At 40.1% G+C, this 17738-nt stretch overlaps 1 protein-coding gene across 4 annotated transcripts; it reads right to left on the reverse strand.

Moving 5' to 3' along the window:
- Positions 1–804: 804 nt before the first annotated feature.
- pign (phosphatidylinositol glycan anchor biosynthesis, class N) lies at positions 805–17586 on the reverse strand. 4 transcript variants are annotated; one of them, XM_079361507.1, is made up of 29 exons: positions 17501–17586; positions 16471–16716; positions 16245–16366; positions 15749–15847; positions 15463–15569; positions 15036–15160; positions 14780–14910; positions 14532–14651; positions 14357–14397; positions 14205–14264; positions 13725–13817; positions 12536–12591; positions 12140–12218; positions 11612–11794; positions 11352–11491; positions 10861–10960; positions 10572–10664; positions 9803–9894; positions 9303–9408; positions 8923–9031; positions 5108–5210; positions 4849–4951; positions 4370–4456; positions 3389–3444; positions 2900–2975; positions 2595–2668; positions 1899–1941; positions 1718–1770; positions 805–1613 (listed from the first exon to the last, which is right to left on the reverse strand). In XM_079361507.1, exons 2-29 carry the CDS (start codon positions 16695–16697, stop codon positions 1490–1492), a joined length of 2802 nt encoding a protein of 933 aa, XP_079217633.1. In that variant the 5' UTR covers positions 16698–16716; positions 17501–17586; the 3' UTR covers positions 805–1489. The 4 variants fall into 4 exon arrangements, with proteins under 4 accessions (XP_079217633.1, XP_079217635.1, XP_079217634.1 ...); XM_079361509.1 differs by having other exon boundaries at positions 16471–16711; positions 17501–17521; XM_079361508.1 differs by lacking the exon at positions 17501–17586 and adding an exon at positions 17094–17414 and having other exon boundaries at positions 16471–16711.
- Between the last annotated feature and the right edge of the window lie 152 nt (positions 17587–17738).

Consider the following 17738-nt stretch of genomic DNA (forward strand, 5'->3'; position numbering starts at 1 on the left):
CCAGCTTCACATAGTGTGCCTTCAAGATTAATTGTTTCAAAAAGAAACAGTAAAATCAGCAGTTTAGAATTTACAGAAGCAAGTTTCAGATGTCCTGCTCAATGTTTTTTTCAAACATCTTGAAATGCATCTCAAAACCCATGCTTACATGTTACATTTTAGCCATGCTTAAAATATTGCTTCCCAATCACTGAAACATGGACAAAGTGCACAGACAACGGTCTAAAGTATCTGTTACACTATGTATTAGAATATTCAAATAAGAGATGTGAGAGAGGGCATATCCAGCATTCAAGAGAGGAGAAGCTGCTGAAGGTCCTTTGGGACCACAACTGATCTGACAATGTATGGATGACTCATTTAAGACTGTTGAGGAAGCAAGTCCATGTATTTACACACAGGGAGAATGGGGGAAGCTTTTAATCATGGTGCCTTCAAAGCAAGCTGACAACATTTACCTACTGTATGTCGTTAATTGTTTGGCTCATGATGATTCAGGTTAGCAAACATAAGCATTATTTCTTATACATAGAGAGGGCTATAGAATAATCTGGAGGTCAAACAATCTTCCCCTTTATTTTTCTTTCACTCACTAAAGTCCAAGCGTCCTTTTTATAATGCACCTTGCATGCAAGGGTTTATTGACATGGGGGGAAAAGCCCGTTTTACTTCCCACCTGTTTTTTCCGACACAATAGATACAGTATCATACTGTATGAGCACAGAGCACAGCGGAGGTATTACACTGACTCCTGGCTGATTGCTGATTTTTTTTTTTTTTTTTACATTAGAAAGGACACACATGTTTCTAGTTTACTCTTTCAGTTTAATTAATACACACAGTCATGATAAATAAATATAGCCTCCCTTACTCATCTCAACATGACACATTTGAGGGTTGACATTACAGGAAATAACATTTAAATAAATTAACATTCTTTAGATGATAAATCAGCACCTCTGGAAAAGGTTACAATATCAAGTACTTTATGACTTCATCAATGGATTAATGTAAAAAAAAAAAAAAAAAAAAAAACATCAGTGAAACAAAGGAGTATTTAAACGACTGCAGCTTAACAGAGAAAGTCAGTCAGGGTTTACCATGAGTTAATTCTTAATAATTACAAAAATCTTTATTCCCTTTAATCACCTCATGACAGCGAAGAAAACATAACAAAAAAACACAACAGTTGATGAGTAACTGCTCATAAGAATGTGAACTTCCAAGTTATTTTCTACCCTAGTCGGTCATTTCATTATCACAATTGGTCATTCTTAAGTCACTTCTGAGAAGACTACATCAAACTTCTGCCTAACAATAAGAGACAATAAGAGAAGAATTCACCAAACAATAGCAACAAGTATTTCCAGCCTATATCACATTAAATAAGTAAAGTTATTTCATAAGGCAAAAGCTTTATCAAAAGTATAAAACGAGTCAAATAAATACAACAACAACAAAAAGTAATTTCACAGCGACACGTGTTTGTTCAGGTGAAGTGCATCTTGGCTCTTCTCCACAGGAGGACTCTTTTTGAGGTGAAGGTGTGTGTCACCACACTGAGTAACATCAGGAAGATGGTCATTGACATCACAATGACGTAATGGCTAATGCTGCAGAAGGGAAAAGAATTTTTTTTTTTTTTTAAATGGTTGCTGAAGGAACGTTTTATAGGAGGAGGATTTTTATTTTCATGAGAATGTTCTTGTTCACTTACCTGGTGCCAATGTCCAACCAGCTGCCGTAGTCCTGCACCAGGAAGAAAAAGTGCTGAGGAGAGGAAGGGTGAGTTGATGTAGTGATTATTGGGTTCAAATTCAAGAACGAAGAGGAATAATGTTTGAGATAGAACGCCAAAGTTCATCTTTCACTCATAACTCTCACAGGAAATGCCTTACCAGAGCCATCAAGTCGGAGATGACCAAGACAATGAGGAATAAACTGGAAAGAAGAATGAGACAAAACAGATGAAGCCTTCCAAGCTCAAAGTAAACGTCTCCGAGCTACTGTAAGATGTAACATTGTGGTATACCTGTATTTGACATACAACACATTTGCCCCATAACTATCAGAGCTGTCCTCGGCAGTGGGTTTTATTACAGCATGTATTCAGCGTTGGAGGCGGAGCCTTGTCCATTCCTATTAACGCTGCTCAAGTCTGATTTCTGCACATAATAGAACCAGGATGTTCCACATTTCTAGGCCCACAGCGTATGGGCACCTCAAGCCACCACCCTGTGGCTCTGACCTGCGTTCATTATGTCTTCAAAATAGCTTTGAATTTGACTTTAATTGCATTTAGAAACTTTTAGGATAATAATTAAATTAAATGAAATTATTTGAATGTTGGTATTGAGAAGTAGGCTCGATGTGCCCAAAAAAATGTATTAGCTGATTTATAGACACCTCTTTCCCAATTTTAGCTTGTGGGTAAACGTATTATTGGGCTCAGTGGCATCACGTGATGCTGGAATACCAGGTCCGGTCACTTTGTAAAACTGGCTTCAAACCCCCAGGTACAATACTGAACCGTTCCCATAGCAGCCTCCTCAACAGTTTAATACATTTGCTCCAAAACAAAAGATGGGGCTTACCTTCTTGATGAGAGCTGTGTTGCAACTTGGATGGTCTCAAACGTGCACATTACGACGATGAACGGAATAATAACCTGGAAGGAGAAAAAGATGTCAGATGTCATGAGGAAGTTTAGACACAAACAACACCCTGAGACTGATGCAGCTAACTTTTTATCGATGATAAATGTGAGGCAGTACATGAAAGAGCACTTCAGAAGCGTGTGCAAAAAAAAACAGGTCAGCAAAGAAGGAAGTAGGGTCATGGCTGCGAGGAGTTTGTTTTAGGAGTCACAAGGGAAACAAAGTACGTATGAGAACAGTACCTTCCACATCATCAGACCTCCCATGATGAAGGGATTGAAGACAGTGAGGAAGCAATATACAGACGCTGGATCGAAACTACAGAAAAATGAAACAGACACAGAGAGTAAATTATATTAAGTTCATTTGTCTGGAGGATGCAGCTTCATGTTACTCTGATGTTTTTGTTTTATTCAACAGTAGAGAGTGATTAACTTTCAGTGGTGTAAATGCTGAACAAACAGCTATCTTGTTGAATGCAAATAAGGAAAAGACAGCGTGTCTGTAAGACTCTATTTTAACACATCCCTGTTTTACTTCCTCTTTTCATCGACACATCGCGAATGGTTTAAAAAAAATGACAACGAAAAAAAAAGAAAAAAAAAAACGCTCACTGAATGAGACACTAACTTTCCTGTGGCTGACCCATGCATCTCCCCTCCCCACAAACACAACTTCCTGCCACTTACCCACAAATTCTCTTTCACGCACACTGAAAGAAAAACCCGTACCTGTTAATAGAAGCTATGTTCCCTGTGCCGAAGAAAGCAGTTATTATAAAAAATACCTGAAGAACATTTGAAGTCAAGGATCAATGTGAAACAAATACCATCATTTCTATTTAATCACAAATAGTTTTTGTGCATGTGCTGCTAACTTAGCTTTAAAAAAGCCGAGCAAGGAGTCGAAGACTTAGGAGTGATTTTGGAACATTCTCAGAGTAAGGAAGAGACAGAAACGTTTCTCTTAGTAAGGAGGTGTGGTTGACCCCGTTGTGAGGGAGGATATATTTTTCACAAGCTGTGATTGGTTGATCCAAAAAAAATGGAGGTAAAAACTCAATCATAGAATCTAGTCAGACATTGTGTATTTATAAACTGTAAGATGAGCGTCTGTGTGATCATTTGTAAGACATTAAAAGCATATAGCCTACAAGATGTTTGAAATCACACGCCCACTTGTGCAGCAGCTTCTTCACCTGCCGATCGTTACACCAACATGTGAAGGCTCTTAATTAGTGATTGGACACACCTGTGGAGCCGACTCAACATGTAGAGAAACTCAACACGCATGTCTCACTTTGGACTGACAAAAGTCAGACGTGGATTCAAAAGTCTGCACAAATCTTGTTGGTCTGTTTTGCGCAATTATGAGTCAAAAACCCTTTTCATCAAGTGTTTGGAGAACCTTTCTCTGTTTCCTCCTCAGCTTGAGAAACTTTTAAACCTGTTAGACGTCCTCCTCACTGCTCCTAACAGTTTTACACCATAGGAGGGCTAACTTTCATCTTTACAAGGATCTAGTCTGAACTTCGAGGGGAAATTCTGTCCTGATTCTAAAAATGTTCTTCTTTCACTTGGAGTAACTCTTAGCACTCAGGAGGCTTTGTGAATACGGGCCCTGGTGCATCATGGGATGTTTTTTTATTCTTGTTGTTTTTTATAAGCTTTAGCTTGAAATGTCGCTGTTTTTAACACTCTTAAAACGGATACGAAAAAATAAGATCTTCTGATGTCGTCCAACTTCAGCTGCCGCATCTTAGTGATGTCGATGTTTGCTGAGAAATCAATAGTGGACAGCTGAAAGAGAGAAAACAAACAGAGAGATGCACACGTGAGCAGAAATGTGCAAGCACACATCCAAAGGTGTCATAATTCTGAAGCAGTGAGAGCCTATGAATGTGTTTGGGGCTTCATGCAGAACGACTTCCCACATTATAAAGTTGGTTCATGGTTAAAGATTGTTTGCTTTCTTAAAACTGGCACTGAAGGTGTGAATAGGAGGTTGATTTATCGACACATCTTATTGTGTTGTATGAAGTCTGTACAGTTTGTCCCGGTGAACACGATCAGGAAATGTTGTCCTTGTGGTAAACAGAGGATATCTGGAAAACTCTGTTAAGTTAAATTTGCATCCATGATGGTGGTGCAGCTAACACTGCGTAACCAAGTCTAAGTTTGGAAACACGTACCTCTTGTCTCCCAGAGACACCCTGAGCGAGCATAGCTTCCTGTTCAATGTTGATCCAAACAAACATCAACCAAGACAACACAGGGGGGAACAAGGCCTCTGACCTGAGAGGTTATAAATAAAAAAAACAACATAACTCATATTAGATATGTGCCCTTTTTTTTTTTTTTGAAAGTTTGCTGTTATGACACAACTTCACAAGACATCATTTGATGTTTGAGTGCAGCTGCGCCGTGTGTGTGTGAAATATCTCGTCTTACCCAGTGCTAAGCAGCAGGTATGTGGCGGAGAGAGACAGGAATATGCTGAGGAGGCGGTGGAAAATACGTGTGGAGCTCAACAAAGGAACAAGCAGCGAAGATGCTGAAAGAGAAAGAAGAGAGGTGGAGGCTTTATGATGGGTTTAACGGCTGGAAGAGCATAAAAAGAAGTGAGTAAATTCACGTGTGTGCAATATCACTAAAGTGTTAAATTATGCGAATGTGTCCCATTTTCCAGAATTATATCACACCGAACCAAAGTTACAAAACTACGATCTCATAGATGTAAAAAAAAAAAGAAAAAGAAAAAGCGAGTGCAACTGTGATTTGCATCTTCAAAAAAATTACATGAACAAAGTCATTCACTTGTGAACAGTGTCAGGATTACATTTAATGCATCAGTGCTCCACCAGAGAAAAAAGATAAATACTCGTACAACAAGAAACCAGATTGTAAGAGCAGTGAAATATCAGAAAAACAACAAGAGGCAACACACAGTTTATCATTGACTTGAAGTTACAAGAGGCGCCATAGTACCAATTTCAGAAAGCTCATTTGCGTCGACACTCTGTTCGCATCCTTTCTTTCAAGAACTTTAGGGGTGTTTCTGACACAGCATCAGGACTTTTCGTTCACACTGGTGAACAAGTGGACCGCACGATGCCGACTGCTTTGGAAGTTATCCGAGAAGAATGTTCTCATTACTGGCGCCATGTACACAAATCTGTTCCTATCAAGAACAACGGAGGACTCGAAACTGACACAAAAGAGTTTTTCCAACATGAGTGTGATACTAAACGCACTCTGTACATCACGGCCCATATTCACAATCATTAGTTAACTTTCCCTTTAAAAAAAAAAAAAATCTGAACCAGGAGTCCTAGCTTAGGAGTGTTTTAGAAACAATCTCAGAGCAACTCGGAGTCAGGAACTTTTATTTCAGTGAGGAGACATTGTTGACCCCATTGCGAGACGTGAGGTTTTTTCTTTTCTTCTGAAGCTGTGATTGGTTAATTCAAGAAAAAAAAAAGAAGATAATAATAAAAGTGATAATGTGCATAGATCTCGTCAGACACAATGTAATTATGACCACTGTGTGACGAATTGTAAAACCTGTTTAAATATAGCTGACAACATTTTTAAAGCACATGCCCACCTGTGCAGCAGCCTTAATCAGTGATTGGATGCACCTGTGTAGGAAACTCAACACGCATGTCTCACTTTGTAAAAAAAAAAAAAAAAAAGGTCATAGATGGATTGAAATGTCTGCATGAATGTTTTTTGTCTCTTCGACACCACCTATAATTCAATGAGAATATTCTTCATGTAGTTTTTGGATGAACATTTCATTTTCTCTTCAGCTTGAGAAACTCTTTTCTCCACCAAAACCAGTAAGTCAAACTTGATTTTCTGGCTAACTGACATTTCTGGTATTGCTCCTTTTAGTCTGTTAGAAGTGCCAGGCATTAAGTATTTGTTTATGAACACGTTCACAGATCTTTAAGAGTACTGAAAGAGATATTAAACCATTAGGAACAGACATTCACTGAAGACTGTATTATTACTGTATTGACTTATGTTGCAAGTTTTTTTTTAATCAAGTCTTCTATCGTAGTTTGTCAAGATAAGGAACTCTGTTTTCAGCTCATTTCTGTTCGAGCTCTGCCGAAACATAACAACAACACAGAGTTGAACAGGATTTAATTGTGGTAAAGTTTCAGTCGTTGCCTGGGGTGTTCTCATTTTAGTTATCCACTGCAGTCCATGATTTCACACATCAACCTGAAGGTTGTCCTTTATAAAGTCACCTCATTAAAGGGGATCTAACCAGACAACTATCATTTGATTCGTACGTTGAAACATGAACATAAATGATTGATGAATGTGGCCTTGTTCACATTGCACCTCCATATCTGATTTTTAGCTCATCCAGATTGCATGTGGTTTGATTTATTTTTTTTTTGCCACAAAAAGCCACATGAGATCAGATGTTTCCAAATCTGATTCAACCCACGTACGGAGGTGGTTTTAAATCTGATTCATTCTGATTTGTTGAGGGTTTTTTAAGTCACCTTGTGTGTGTTGATTTTCTTAGAGAAGGGAGCGAAGAGACTCGGGTTCAAATTGAACAAACCAGAAGGTTTGATAAAGCCAGGAAATACAATGCAGATACCGAGGGGCGTTGTCCCAGCTGGGGCTCTACCTCGCTGACTCGCAGGTCAGCTACCAAAGCCAGAGGATAGACCACGACCAGGATTATATAGCTGCAGTATGGTGCCTCCTCTAAAATGTTTGTGTTCCGTGTCAGTGGAAGTTTTGGCAGAGGCGGGGTGATGTTCATGTGTTAGTTTCTGACAAAGAAAGTGTCCTTGAGGTGTTGCACATTGAGAAGACAATAGAGAGTCTGTGCTGCAAGCTTAGAGCAAAAATACAGAAGAGGTACATTGGCCTAAGAAAATAGATTTAACAGTCATTTGGTAAATGGTTATATACCGTAAATTCCGTACTATTGAGCGCACCTGGATATAAGCCGCACCGGCTAAAAATAAGTAAATAAATGTATTTGTACATATATAAGCCGCACTTGATTATAAGCCGCAGGTGTCCACGCTATAACAAGAGCTATTTACACAGACGTAGGCTACCGGTAACATCCGCAAATACTGTAGCGTCCGTACGGACGTTAAAGGACGACGAGAGCGTTCAAATAATAACTTAATAACCCGATCACTGTCGGCCGTGACCACGCCGTTTACAGCAGAGAACAACACATAACTTGCCGTAACAATCCAACTCTCTCCCCCAGCGTTCTCTCATACAGCCACTCAACACGTTCTCGCTGGTGCATTCACTGACTCTCCACATAATCGGAATTATGAACACATTATCAACTACTGACTTTACAACATGAACCGTTACAATACGAAGCCTAGCCGACGGTGTCTGTAACACGGCTGATGAAAAAGATGACCGTAATATATTTCACAAGAAAAAGTCCATCCATTCACTGCCTCAGAATGACTTCATTACTCACTTCCTCAGTCTCTGTTGTCGCTGTCAGTGTCATCTTAACGTGCAGCAGCTCTGTTAGCTTCTTTGACAGCCAGGTCGATCGCCTTTAACTTGAAAGCTGCATCATATGTATTTCTCCGTGTGTTTTCCATCATGAGGGTGCGTGCATGAAGCGCAAAATGACCGATATTAAGATCCGACGTGACGAAGTAAAAAGTTTTTTTTTTGCAGAAGCTCATTGTCCCCCATAAAAAAAATCCATAAATAAGCCGCACCGGAGTAGAAGCCGCAGTGCTCGAAGTGTGAGAAAAAAGTAGCGGCTTATAGTCCGGAATTTACGGTAGATTTAAATCTGATTCCGACTCAATCTGAATGTCTCAGTCGCTTCAATGTGTCTTCTATCTCACTCTCAACACGACACTATCAAAAGCAGGAAGTTAACTTCAGTGAAAGAAAACGGCAAGAATCTAAAACTAACCTGCAGACAGAGTGCACCGTAAAATGTTTTGCATCAGAAATAGACACACTTCTCTGTCATCCATTTTGCTGTTGTTTTTGCTGGGCGTGACCTGTTACCATAGAAATCAATGTGGATCAGACCACGTCAATATGGACGGCCAGATCGGATCTGACCACTTGGAATTTGTAATGTGGACATTCAGTCAGTCAGTTAGATCGGATTCTGATGAGATTTGGGGAGAAATCAGATTTGGGCGTCAGTCTGAACAAAGCCTGTGAATCTAAACTCCTCCAGGTTATCCTGAAGTGATCAACACAAAGATTGTCTACCCACGCCCACCTACCTAATGTGGTCCAGCTGATGATCTGATTAAGAAGAGGCAGACCCTGTTTCTGCTGCAGGCTGGCGTGTGTGAGCGAGGGCACGTAGGCGCACACTGCCACGAGGAGCATCTGTTGAGATGAACCGGTAATTTGTTTGTTTATTTATTATTGGAAGGCACAGTCACACAATGCAGCCAGAGACACACACACACACACACACACACACACACACACACACACACACACACACACACACACACACACACACACACACACACACACACACACACACACACACACACACACACACACACACACACACACACACACACACACACACACACACACACACACACACACACACACACACACACACAAAATGACATGGACTGGAGTTTACCTGCATGACAAACTGGGGCCTGTCGCTGAGGTGCAGCGGTGTTCTATGTCGTGAGGACCAGAGGTAACAGGCTGAGGTGAAGAGAGTGAGAAGACCTGCGCAGGTACTGAACAAACAAACAAACAATATGGTACCTTTTTCATTTAAGACACGTTTGTCACAGCACTTAAGGATTTTAGGATGACGCAGCTTAATTGAGTGAAAACAGTAATATAGTATATCTTAATAGTTATCTGCATACTACTGTCAGTTTGCTTGTTATGAAGAAATTATTCAAATGTATGGCTTCAACCAACTCATGACTGAGAGAATATTAAAGTGATTTCACCACCTCGGATGATTTACTTTTTTGCATTAATCCTCAGTGGTGTAGATGACTGCATCATTTCCTTGTATTTGTGTATTTAAATGACCTGAATCTCGGGATTTTTTTTTTTTTTTAACCACAGCAGAAGTGGTAAACTTTCTGGTAACGATAAGCAAATAGAGGAAACACTCACACCAGATGTATGTTAGGCTCCCTACCCACAACAGGCATCAGGGGGAAAGCAGCCAGACACAGGCAGCCTAGAGACCAGCTCAGTGAGCGGAACTTCACAGACACAGACACAATAAAGACATAAAGTTAGATTCTGTCCACTATTGTATCGAGACTCTCCACTACATACTCCATGTGTATGGAGCCGGAGAGATCGTCTCTTCACTCAGAGAACCGTGGTTACACCTTGAAACCCACGTTATGTGGACTGATGAGGCATTTATCTGATGGGAGGTACAGGATGAAGATATGAGCAGTGATGGTTACTTTATATAGAATGTTTCATCTGCAGTTTATATTTCATCTTACTCATGTGAGTGTGGTGATAAAATAAGAAGATACTAGATTTGAGGAAACGATACAGTCAGGATTCAGAATAAGTGATCAAATCATTTAAAAATACATGTTCATTATAAATATAAGGAAACATGTTTCATCACTGATGTTCTCAATCAGAACAATATAAAAATGTAAAAAAACACCAGGAAGGTAATAAATAGATGGTATTTGGATATTTTAATGATCTAACGTCCAATTTGAACCTTTATGTTATTCAATCAATACTTGTGTAAGCAGTTCGTCTTTTCACTTTTACTTCTTCTTACAAACTTCCTTCAGGGACATTTTCAATTTCACTCGTGGAAATAAAAGTAATCACTTTTTTTTTCTTTAAGTCCAAGTCAGCTTTCCTTTGACTGAGAGTGAAGAGCGATGACGTGTGAGAGAGATACCTTTGCTCTTCCAAAAAGACCGGACACGAACGGCCAGAGAGAGAAGGAAGCGAGGCCAACTGTCAGCATGGCGCGATGAAAGAAGCTCACCACCTGGGGGCAGCAGAGGTACATTGTCATCCAAAAAGACACTACACAGTGTAACCTCCTACTGCTTATGATCAGCCCTGTAGATTTTGAAGAATTTAATATATAAACAGTTTGTTTATATCAGTTAAATATGTATTAGAAATCAATCAAGCGTACATGGGTATCTAACTATGAATCAGAAGACGCTTCATTCACCTACCAGCAGCTCAATTCCAAACGCCACCAGCACAAAATAGCAGAAACATTTCCACAGGGGCAGAGAGGGAGCACAGCGGATCAAATCTGTTAGAGTTCCAATCCTAAAAATAGATCATCAATGAGGTTATTTGTCCTGCGATTAAAGGGGGGGAAAGGAAGACCATCTTTTCATCCATTTACACAATCGACACATGAACGGACACAGCAGCGGTTCAAAGGATCTAATTAACACTTCACTGAAGCTGAGCCCGACATGTAAAAACTAGTGTGGCTGTGCGAGAGGTGAATACAGCCAATGAAAATAAGCTTTATTCATCCATTAATTGCTGATGTTATTGATGTTTGGATTTGTTTGACAGCCTGAGTCTGTGTGTGGGATTAGCGCCGCCACTTCCAGTACACAGGACCTAGACACACGAGACTTGTTAGACCCTGCAGATGTGTTTCAGGTTGTTATCTATTGAGCATCAGCTAAAATGTGTGTTCACTCACTCTTTAAGGACAGAGTACCACACAGGAACAGGCAGAAGGCAGTAAATGTAGTAGGTAACGGGGCTCCTTTGGATAAGCAGGAACACAGTGATCACCACTGTCACGCACATACACAGCCTCGCCAAACTATGGCCTGGAGTCTGTAGACATAAAAAGGAGCAATACCAGAAATGTAACTCAGCCAGAAAATCAAGTTTTACTAACTGGTCTTGGTGGAGGACAAAAAAAAAAGTATTAGATATTTCATTGTGTGCGCTGACCTTTCTGAGGAGGCTGGGATGTCTGTCGAGACTGGCATGAGTTTTCAGTATGACCAGGACCACATACGAGGTCCAGCCAATAAATCCAAACACCACACTGCAACCCAGGAAGAACCTGTCGTAGGTGTGGTAGTAGACGAGGCCCTCCAGAGAACGAGATATCAGAGACTGGCACAGAGAGATCTGGACGGGACATGTGAGGGGACACAGGGTGCTTCAGCAAAAGTGAATGAAGTATGGAAAAAGTGGAACGATGATTAATACATAAGGAATGTCAAGTAGCCCAAAAAAAGTCGCAAGGAAAATCAACCATGCAAGCAGGGCAGACGTATAGGCTTGTTGATGTAGGCAGGATTGATTACAGTGAAGCACGTCTTACTCACCTGTTTGTTTTACTTTGCACCAGAGTTGACTAATGCAGCTTCAGTGTAATTCTTTGTACATGTCAACATCATGTTTCAACACGAGCGTAATGTATTAAACATAAGACATAAATAATGTATTATTTACACGTTTCTAAATACTCACCGCGTCTTCATATTTCTCCAGCTGAATCAGTATTCTGGCCTTATGCGTCATTTCTGCTTGTTTTGACTCAGTGAGTGGTCTGGGAAAACAGTGAGGCAGAGACATTAAAAAGTGTGTGGGACATCTGTGACTCTAAATGCAGTTTTAAACGTGTTACCCTTTTTTTTCCCCCTTCAAACTTGATAAAATTACACATTCAAAATAATGTATTTTTTTCTGCTTAAATGTTGCATATGTCAAAAACCAGAATCTTCAATCAAGAGACCTGGTTCATGTTCTCACTAAAGAAAAATCTTAAACCATGCAAAATGCTTCCTTTAAAAAACTCAGAAAAAAAGCAAAGTGACAAATTCACTTCGAAGTCATTAGAGGTCAAAGTGCATTCATTCTACTTACTGGTATGGGGTAAAGAGGCAGGACAAGGTTGTCTCCATTTTCTGGGTCATTTTCACCTAAAAAACAAAACAAAAAAAACATTCACATCTCTGTCACCGTGGATTTCTACACTCTTATTTCAGTGTTACAAAACAAATACCAGCTACTTCAAGCAGTCTAAAAGTAGTGCTCTTATTTAGCTCGTAGCTTCACATTGCATGTAAATACAGACACAATGACCGTGATCTAAAAATGCTATGTGATATTCAAATAAGCAGCGAATATGTTCTTGTTTCTCTAGCCTCTGACTTAAACAGCTTTTATACACAAGGGGGATGAGCCGGCTGTCCCGTCAATGTAAACACGGTGTAAATACAAGACAACAAGTACTGGCCTTACTTAAACGTAGAACTTTATTAGGTACGCATTAAAATAGAAAAAAGTCTGAGATGATGAGAATAAAGTTGTTTTATTACGAGAACGCTCAGGCTGCCTGTTAGACCTCCCTTCTTCAGAGCAGACACGGTTTCTTACACAATCTGGATACTTTTGAAAAAGTGGTGCTGATGTACCAAACGACTAAGTGTTAAATTGTTGAAACTTCTTCACTCGATGCTCTACATTACACTAAATACATTTTTAGTTGCCGGAGGAACTCTGAGAGGCGCTATAGAGACACTCAAATGTATTTAAGAAGTCATTTATCCCGAGCGCAGTAAACACCCTTAATCATACAACCTGAATGACGATATCTCAACTATGATATGAACTGTTTTTAATGAGTAAATGTAGCTGCTAGTCTGTGTTATTGACTGCCTGAATCGTATCTTACTCTATTTTATTCTACTCCTTTTAGTCCTGGCAGGCACTTCTGATATTCTCCTTCAAAATAATGTACAGTAAAGGTGAACCATTGACTGATGTTACAAATATTACATAGCTTGTAAATTACAACCTACTACAGCCTTTTGTTTCTCATTCACTATCAACTTTTTGTAATATTTCAATGTTACAGATTTAACCGTTATCTCATATTCTCATAACATTTAGACTTGATGCCCTAATGTGGGAATATAATTTACATAGTCTGTTAGTGTCATAACACTAGTTACTGCATGAGAATAGAGTGACCAGTGATTGTCGTGCTGGATTTGGAAACATGCTGCTGATCAGAATGTGGAGATGTATACAGAGCTGAATGATCTCCTACCTTGAACTGTTCCAGTATTTCAATGGCATTGGTGTACATGCTCTCTGCCTTGAACTGGTCACTGTTGTTGAGGTAGAGAAGAGGTAACACTCCCTGAGGAGACACAAAAACACATCAAATGAAGAAAACTTAACATGCGTCTTTCTCTGCTGGTACTTAAACGAGTGCACACTTCAAAAAGTTTTGATTCTCTTTGGAGGGCGAGGAGCAGGTCCAGCTCTCACCATGCTTTCTGCCACAACAAGAACTTATAACAATTATGAACTGACATTATCTTGGCAGGTTTTTTTTTTTTTTTTGAAGTTTTAGTTTTTAGTGTATAGGTTAGCCATAAATAATAATCTTGAGAGCTGGACCTGGCTCTTGGCCTGTTATAATTGTGTGTAGACAACTCATACAGCAGTGAATGCTTGCTAACCAATTCACATCAAAAACTAGCAGAGTGACTTTGACTGACGTCTAGTTTATATCTGGATTTACCACAGAGTTCAGAGGAAAAGGCACGCCAATGAGAGAGGCCATTAGGGGAGCAATGTCTGCCTGCAAAAAACAGTGAAAGAGAGAAAGAAAACCACTTTAATGGGCTGTTATAATCAATGCTTTAACATGTATTATTCTTTAGATCATCTTACCTGATTAACGTCAACTCTGCGAGTGTGCTCGAGGTTCCACTCTGAGAGAAACAGTGAGGATAAAATAAGGACAATAAAATCTTGAATAAACTAAAATGATAAAACAAACAAGGGGCCTTAACATGTCGGAGGTTTTAGAACAACCAGCTGTGAGTATTGTACCACTCTTTAGCACCTTGTAGGTACCCGTCGTCGTACGGTTGGGGTTCAGTCACTTTGTGGGCACTATTAACTCCAGCCCCCCAAGCCACTAAGGGGGTGAGGGTCTCAGAGGGATGCCCTGCACCATGTGAGCCTGGATAGACATGCAGAAAAATAGACACTCATTCAAAGATTAATGTCATGAGCTAATCAACAGACTGTTTCATGTTTTATTCAGTGGATGGGTTAGAAAAAGCAGGAACACAGAAACGAGAGTCTTACCCCAGTTGGTCATGCCATGATCAGAGGTGAACACATACGCTGTTCGGCCATCATTGTCAAAGAATTCTTCTATTATAGACACCATTTCAGCAACGCCAGTGTCAACGAGAGCAATGTTATCCAGGTACTCCCTTGAGAAGAGACCAAGATAAAGTGTAACTTTAATAAATGCTGCTTTGGAAAAACACATGTCCATTGGATGTTTTTTAACCATGGAGTTAAAACACAGACGACAACATGACAAGGTTTCTCTCACTGTGACATTGGTCTGTGAGCATGTCCGTTTGTATCGATGCCCAGCAGATGAAGGAAGAAGACATTCCTGTCCTCCAGCAGACTGGCCTTCAGACTGGAGTTAGATTTTGCTGACTCAAAGAATGACTAGTAGAGAGAGGGAAATAAACATTTGGTAAAGCTGGAAAAAGTGGCGCTGGTAGAAAGCTTCAGGACAATGGCTCTGTGTGGCTGCACATGTTTTTCCCTGGGGATCCATTATTTGACTACACAGTAAATAACACAAACATGACTGACTGTGTTACAGTACAAAGAATGTAAGAGTGTAAAATATGAGCCCCACACGATCAAGTTGCAAACTATATGCCAATCATTTCACTCGATCAGTAGTGGATATCAGTGTTTAATTATACAATTTATTGTTATTGTTAATAATTCAACTACCATACTTTGACTTGATTGAACACCCATGTGTCCAGCCTGGAGGCGTCCGTGGAGGCAAAGTCCTCCTCTCCAGCAGGGTATGTGTGGGTATACATATGGTCTCCACTGGCACCTGGAAGATCAGTGTACAAAGTGTAATGTTACAAAAAAAGGTATTTATTAAATCTGTGTAATTAATGGTCAGTGTGTCTAAACGTCTATTTTAAAATACTGTATCTGTGAACCTGTTGCCTTTGTAGTAATAATGATTGTGTTGTTTGTGTGAGTATGAGCTCATGTTAATGTATGCACCTTTGGAAAACATGGGCAGAATGTCAGGGCTGCCCCAGCACCAGCTGTGTCTGCTCTCATTAAACACCGAGTCAAACTCGACGGGATTCTCTTTCCACCCTGAAAACACATTTTTTTTAAAAGTCATTGCACACACAGACAGTGCTACGAGATAAATGTCTATGAGATAAATGTCAAACAAGTTTACTATTGTCCTGACGACAAAGTGCGTGTCACACATCCCTGTTCAATAAAAGATTTGGATACATCAGAGTGCCTCGGACTCTCAGTTTCAGACGGTCTTTCCACACTTCAAACTTTGTTCGTCATCAGGACGTTCAACTTTTTTTATTCGCTCTTTGACTTCTGCCTCCTGTTCTTGAAGAGCACCTGAATCCTCTACGCTTCTTTTTGACCCAGTGCAGCACTCACTCCTACCTTTTTAACCGAGTTTACTTTTTATCCTGCTCACGAAACCACTCATGTACTGCATCTACCTGCACTGATGCAAACCTACCTTTAGCGACAGCACTAACATCCTCATAGAAGCCGGCAATGAGAGCGACATGTCCGGGACGAGTCTCAGTGGGCACATGTGTGTGCGACACACCCCAGGTACCCCTCTCTTCAATCACTTTCCTTATGTTAGGACAAACAGACAGTCACACGAGAACACCACTTATTGAGGAGTTATTACAATGAGTAACACACTGAAGCTCTTTACTGTGTATCATCTTCCTAACCTCAAGTACGGCGCTCTGGATGACCCATTTTGGAGAAGTGTGTAGAGACTGTCTGCTCTAAGACCGTCTGCAACCAACAACACCAGTCTGGAGGCAGGGGGTGCCAGAGGAGTGGCTTGGGGTGTCATTCCATGGACCAGGGGTGAGGTGAAGTAGATGTCAAAGATGGAGATGAAGAAGACCACATGGACTGTCAGTCCAACCACAAAGAAGGTGATCACCCTCATTTTGAGCGTTAATACTGGGCTGGGTCAGCGGCGCAGTCCGGGGAGATGAAGACGAAGGAAAAAAACATAAATACACAATGAATAAATACAAATGAACATATTTATTTTTTAACTTAAAAAAAAAGCTTACAGTCCAATACCTTTGAGTTCAGGTTTAAGGTTTTAGCTGACAGTGAGGAGGAAGGTCGAATATAACACGATAGTTAAGCTAGAAGGGTGTGCATGTAAAGACTGCTTAAAGGGTAGGGTTAATCCCTCTGTCACCTTATGCCCTTAGACAATAATGACTACTCTAATGGTGCGTACATCTGAATAGTTTATTACAAGCATTGTAAACATTACTGACACGAGCGTGAACGAGAAAATCGACTTACACCATGTAAAAAGTCTCCTTACCTGTATGCGAAGAAACTGGACTTAACCCATAACACCATGCACGGATTTACTGATGAATGAATGGGGATGTCAAACTCACTATAACTAGTTTGCCTTCTCTTCCCCTGACTGATCTAATAGTTTTTTTTAATCTTGAAGAGGAAGACTCGATAGATTTAGACCTTGCAATGCGAAAAAGGATCAACGTAGTGTTTAGGTGCGTCCCTTTACAAACCCAACTGTTCCTCACTGTAAGTAGATTACCAGTAATACAGGTTGCATGAGCATCCACTTCCTAGTGGCGACTATGACGTTTTACGTTGACGTGTGTATTGTGCAGTTGAATTGTGGGTATTGTATTCACAGTCAAATTCAAGCGAGCGATTGCTTTTAATATGTGCTTTCATTTAAGAGTTTAAAGACATTACCTTGGATTTGTTTATTTTGCCATATGTGTCACAAGTCTATCATGTAGGACAGTTTAAGTTATTAGCTTGAGCTTTTTGATACGTTTAGATGCTCATGCTGCATTCAAGTGTTGCTCGGGGGTTCCAGTTTCCGAGTTGGGAAGTCGTTTTTCCAATTTTTTTCAATGTGTTCACATGATTTCAAGTCTGAATGTTGTTACAACAGCAAAACAAATCTTTGATGCTTCGAAGAACATCA

This window comes from Symphodus melops (assembly GCF_947650265.1).
Source record: "Symphodus melops genome assembly, chromosome: 14".
In the NCBI taxonomy this organism is placed as follows: domain Eukaryota; kingdom Metazoa; phylum Chordata; class Actinopteri; order Labriformes; family Labridae; genus Symphodus; species Symphodus melops.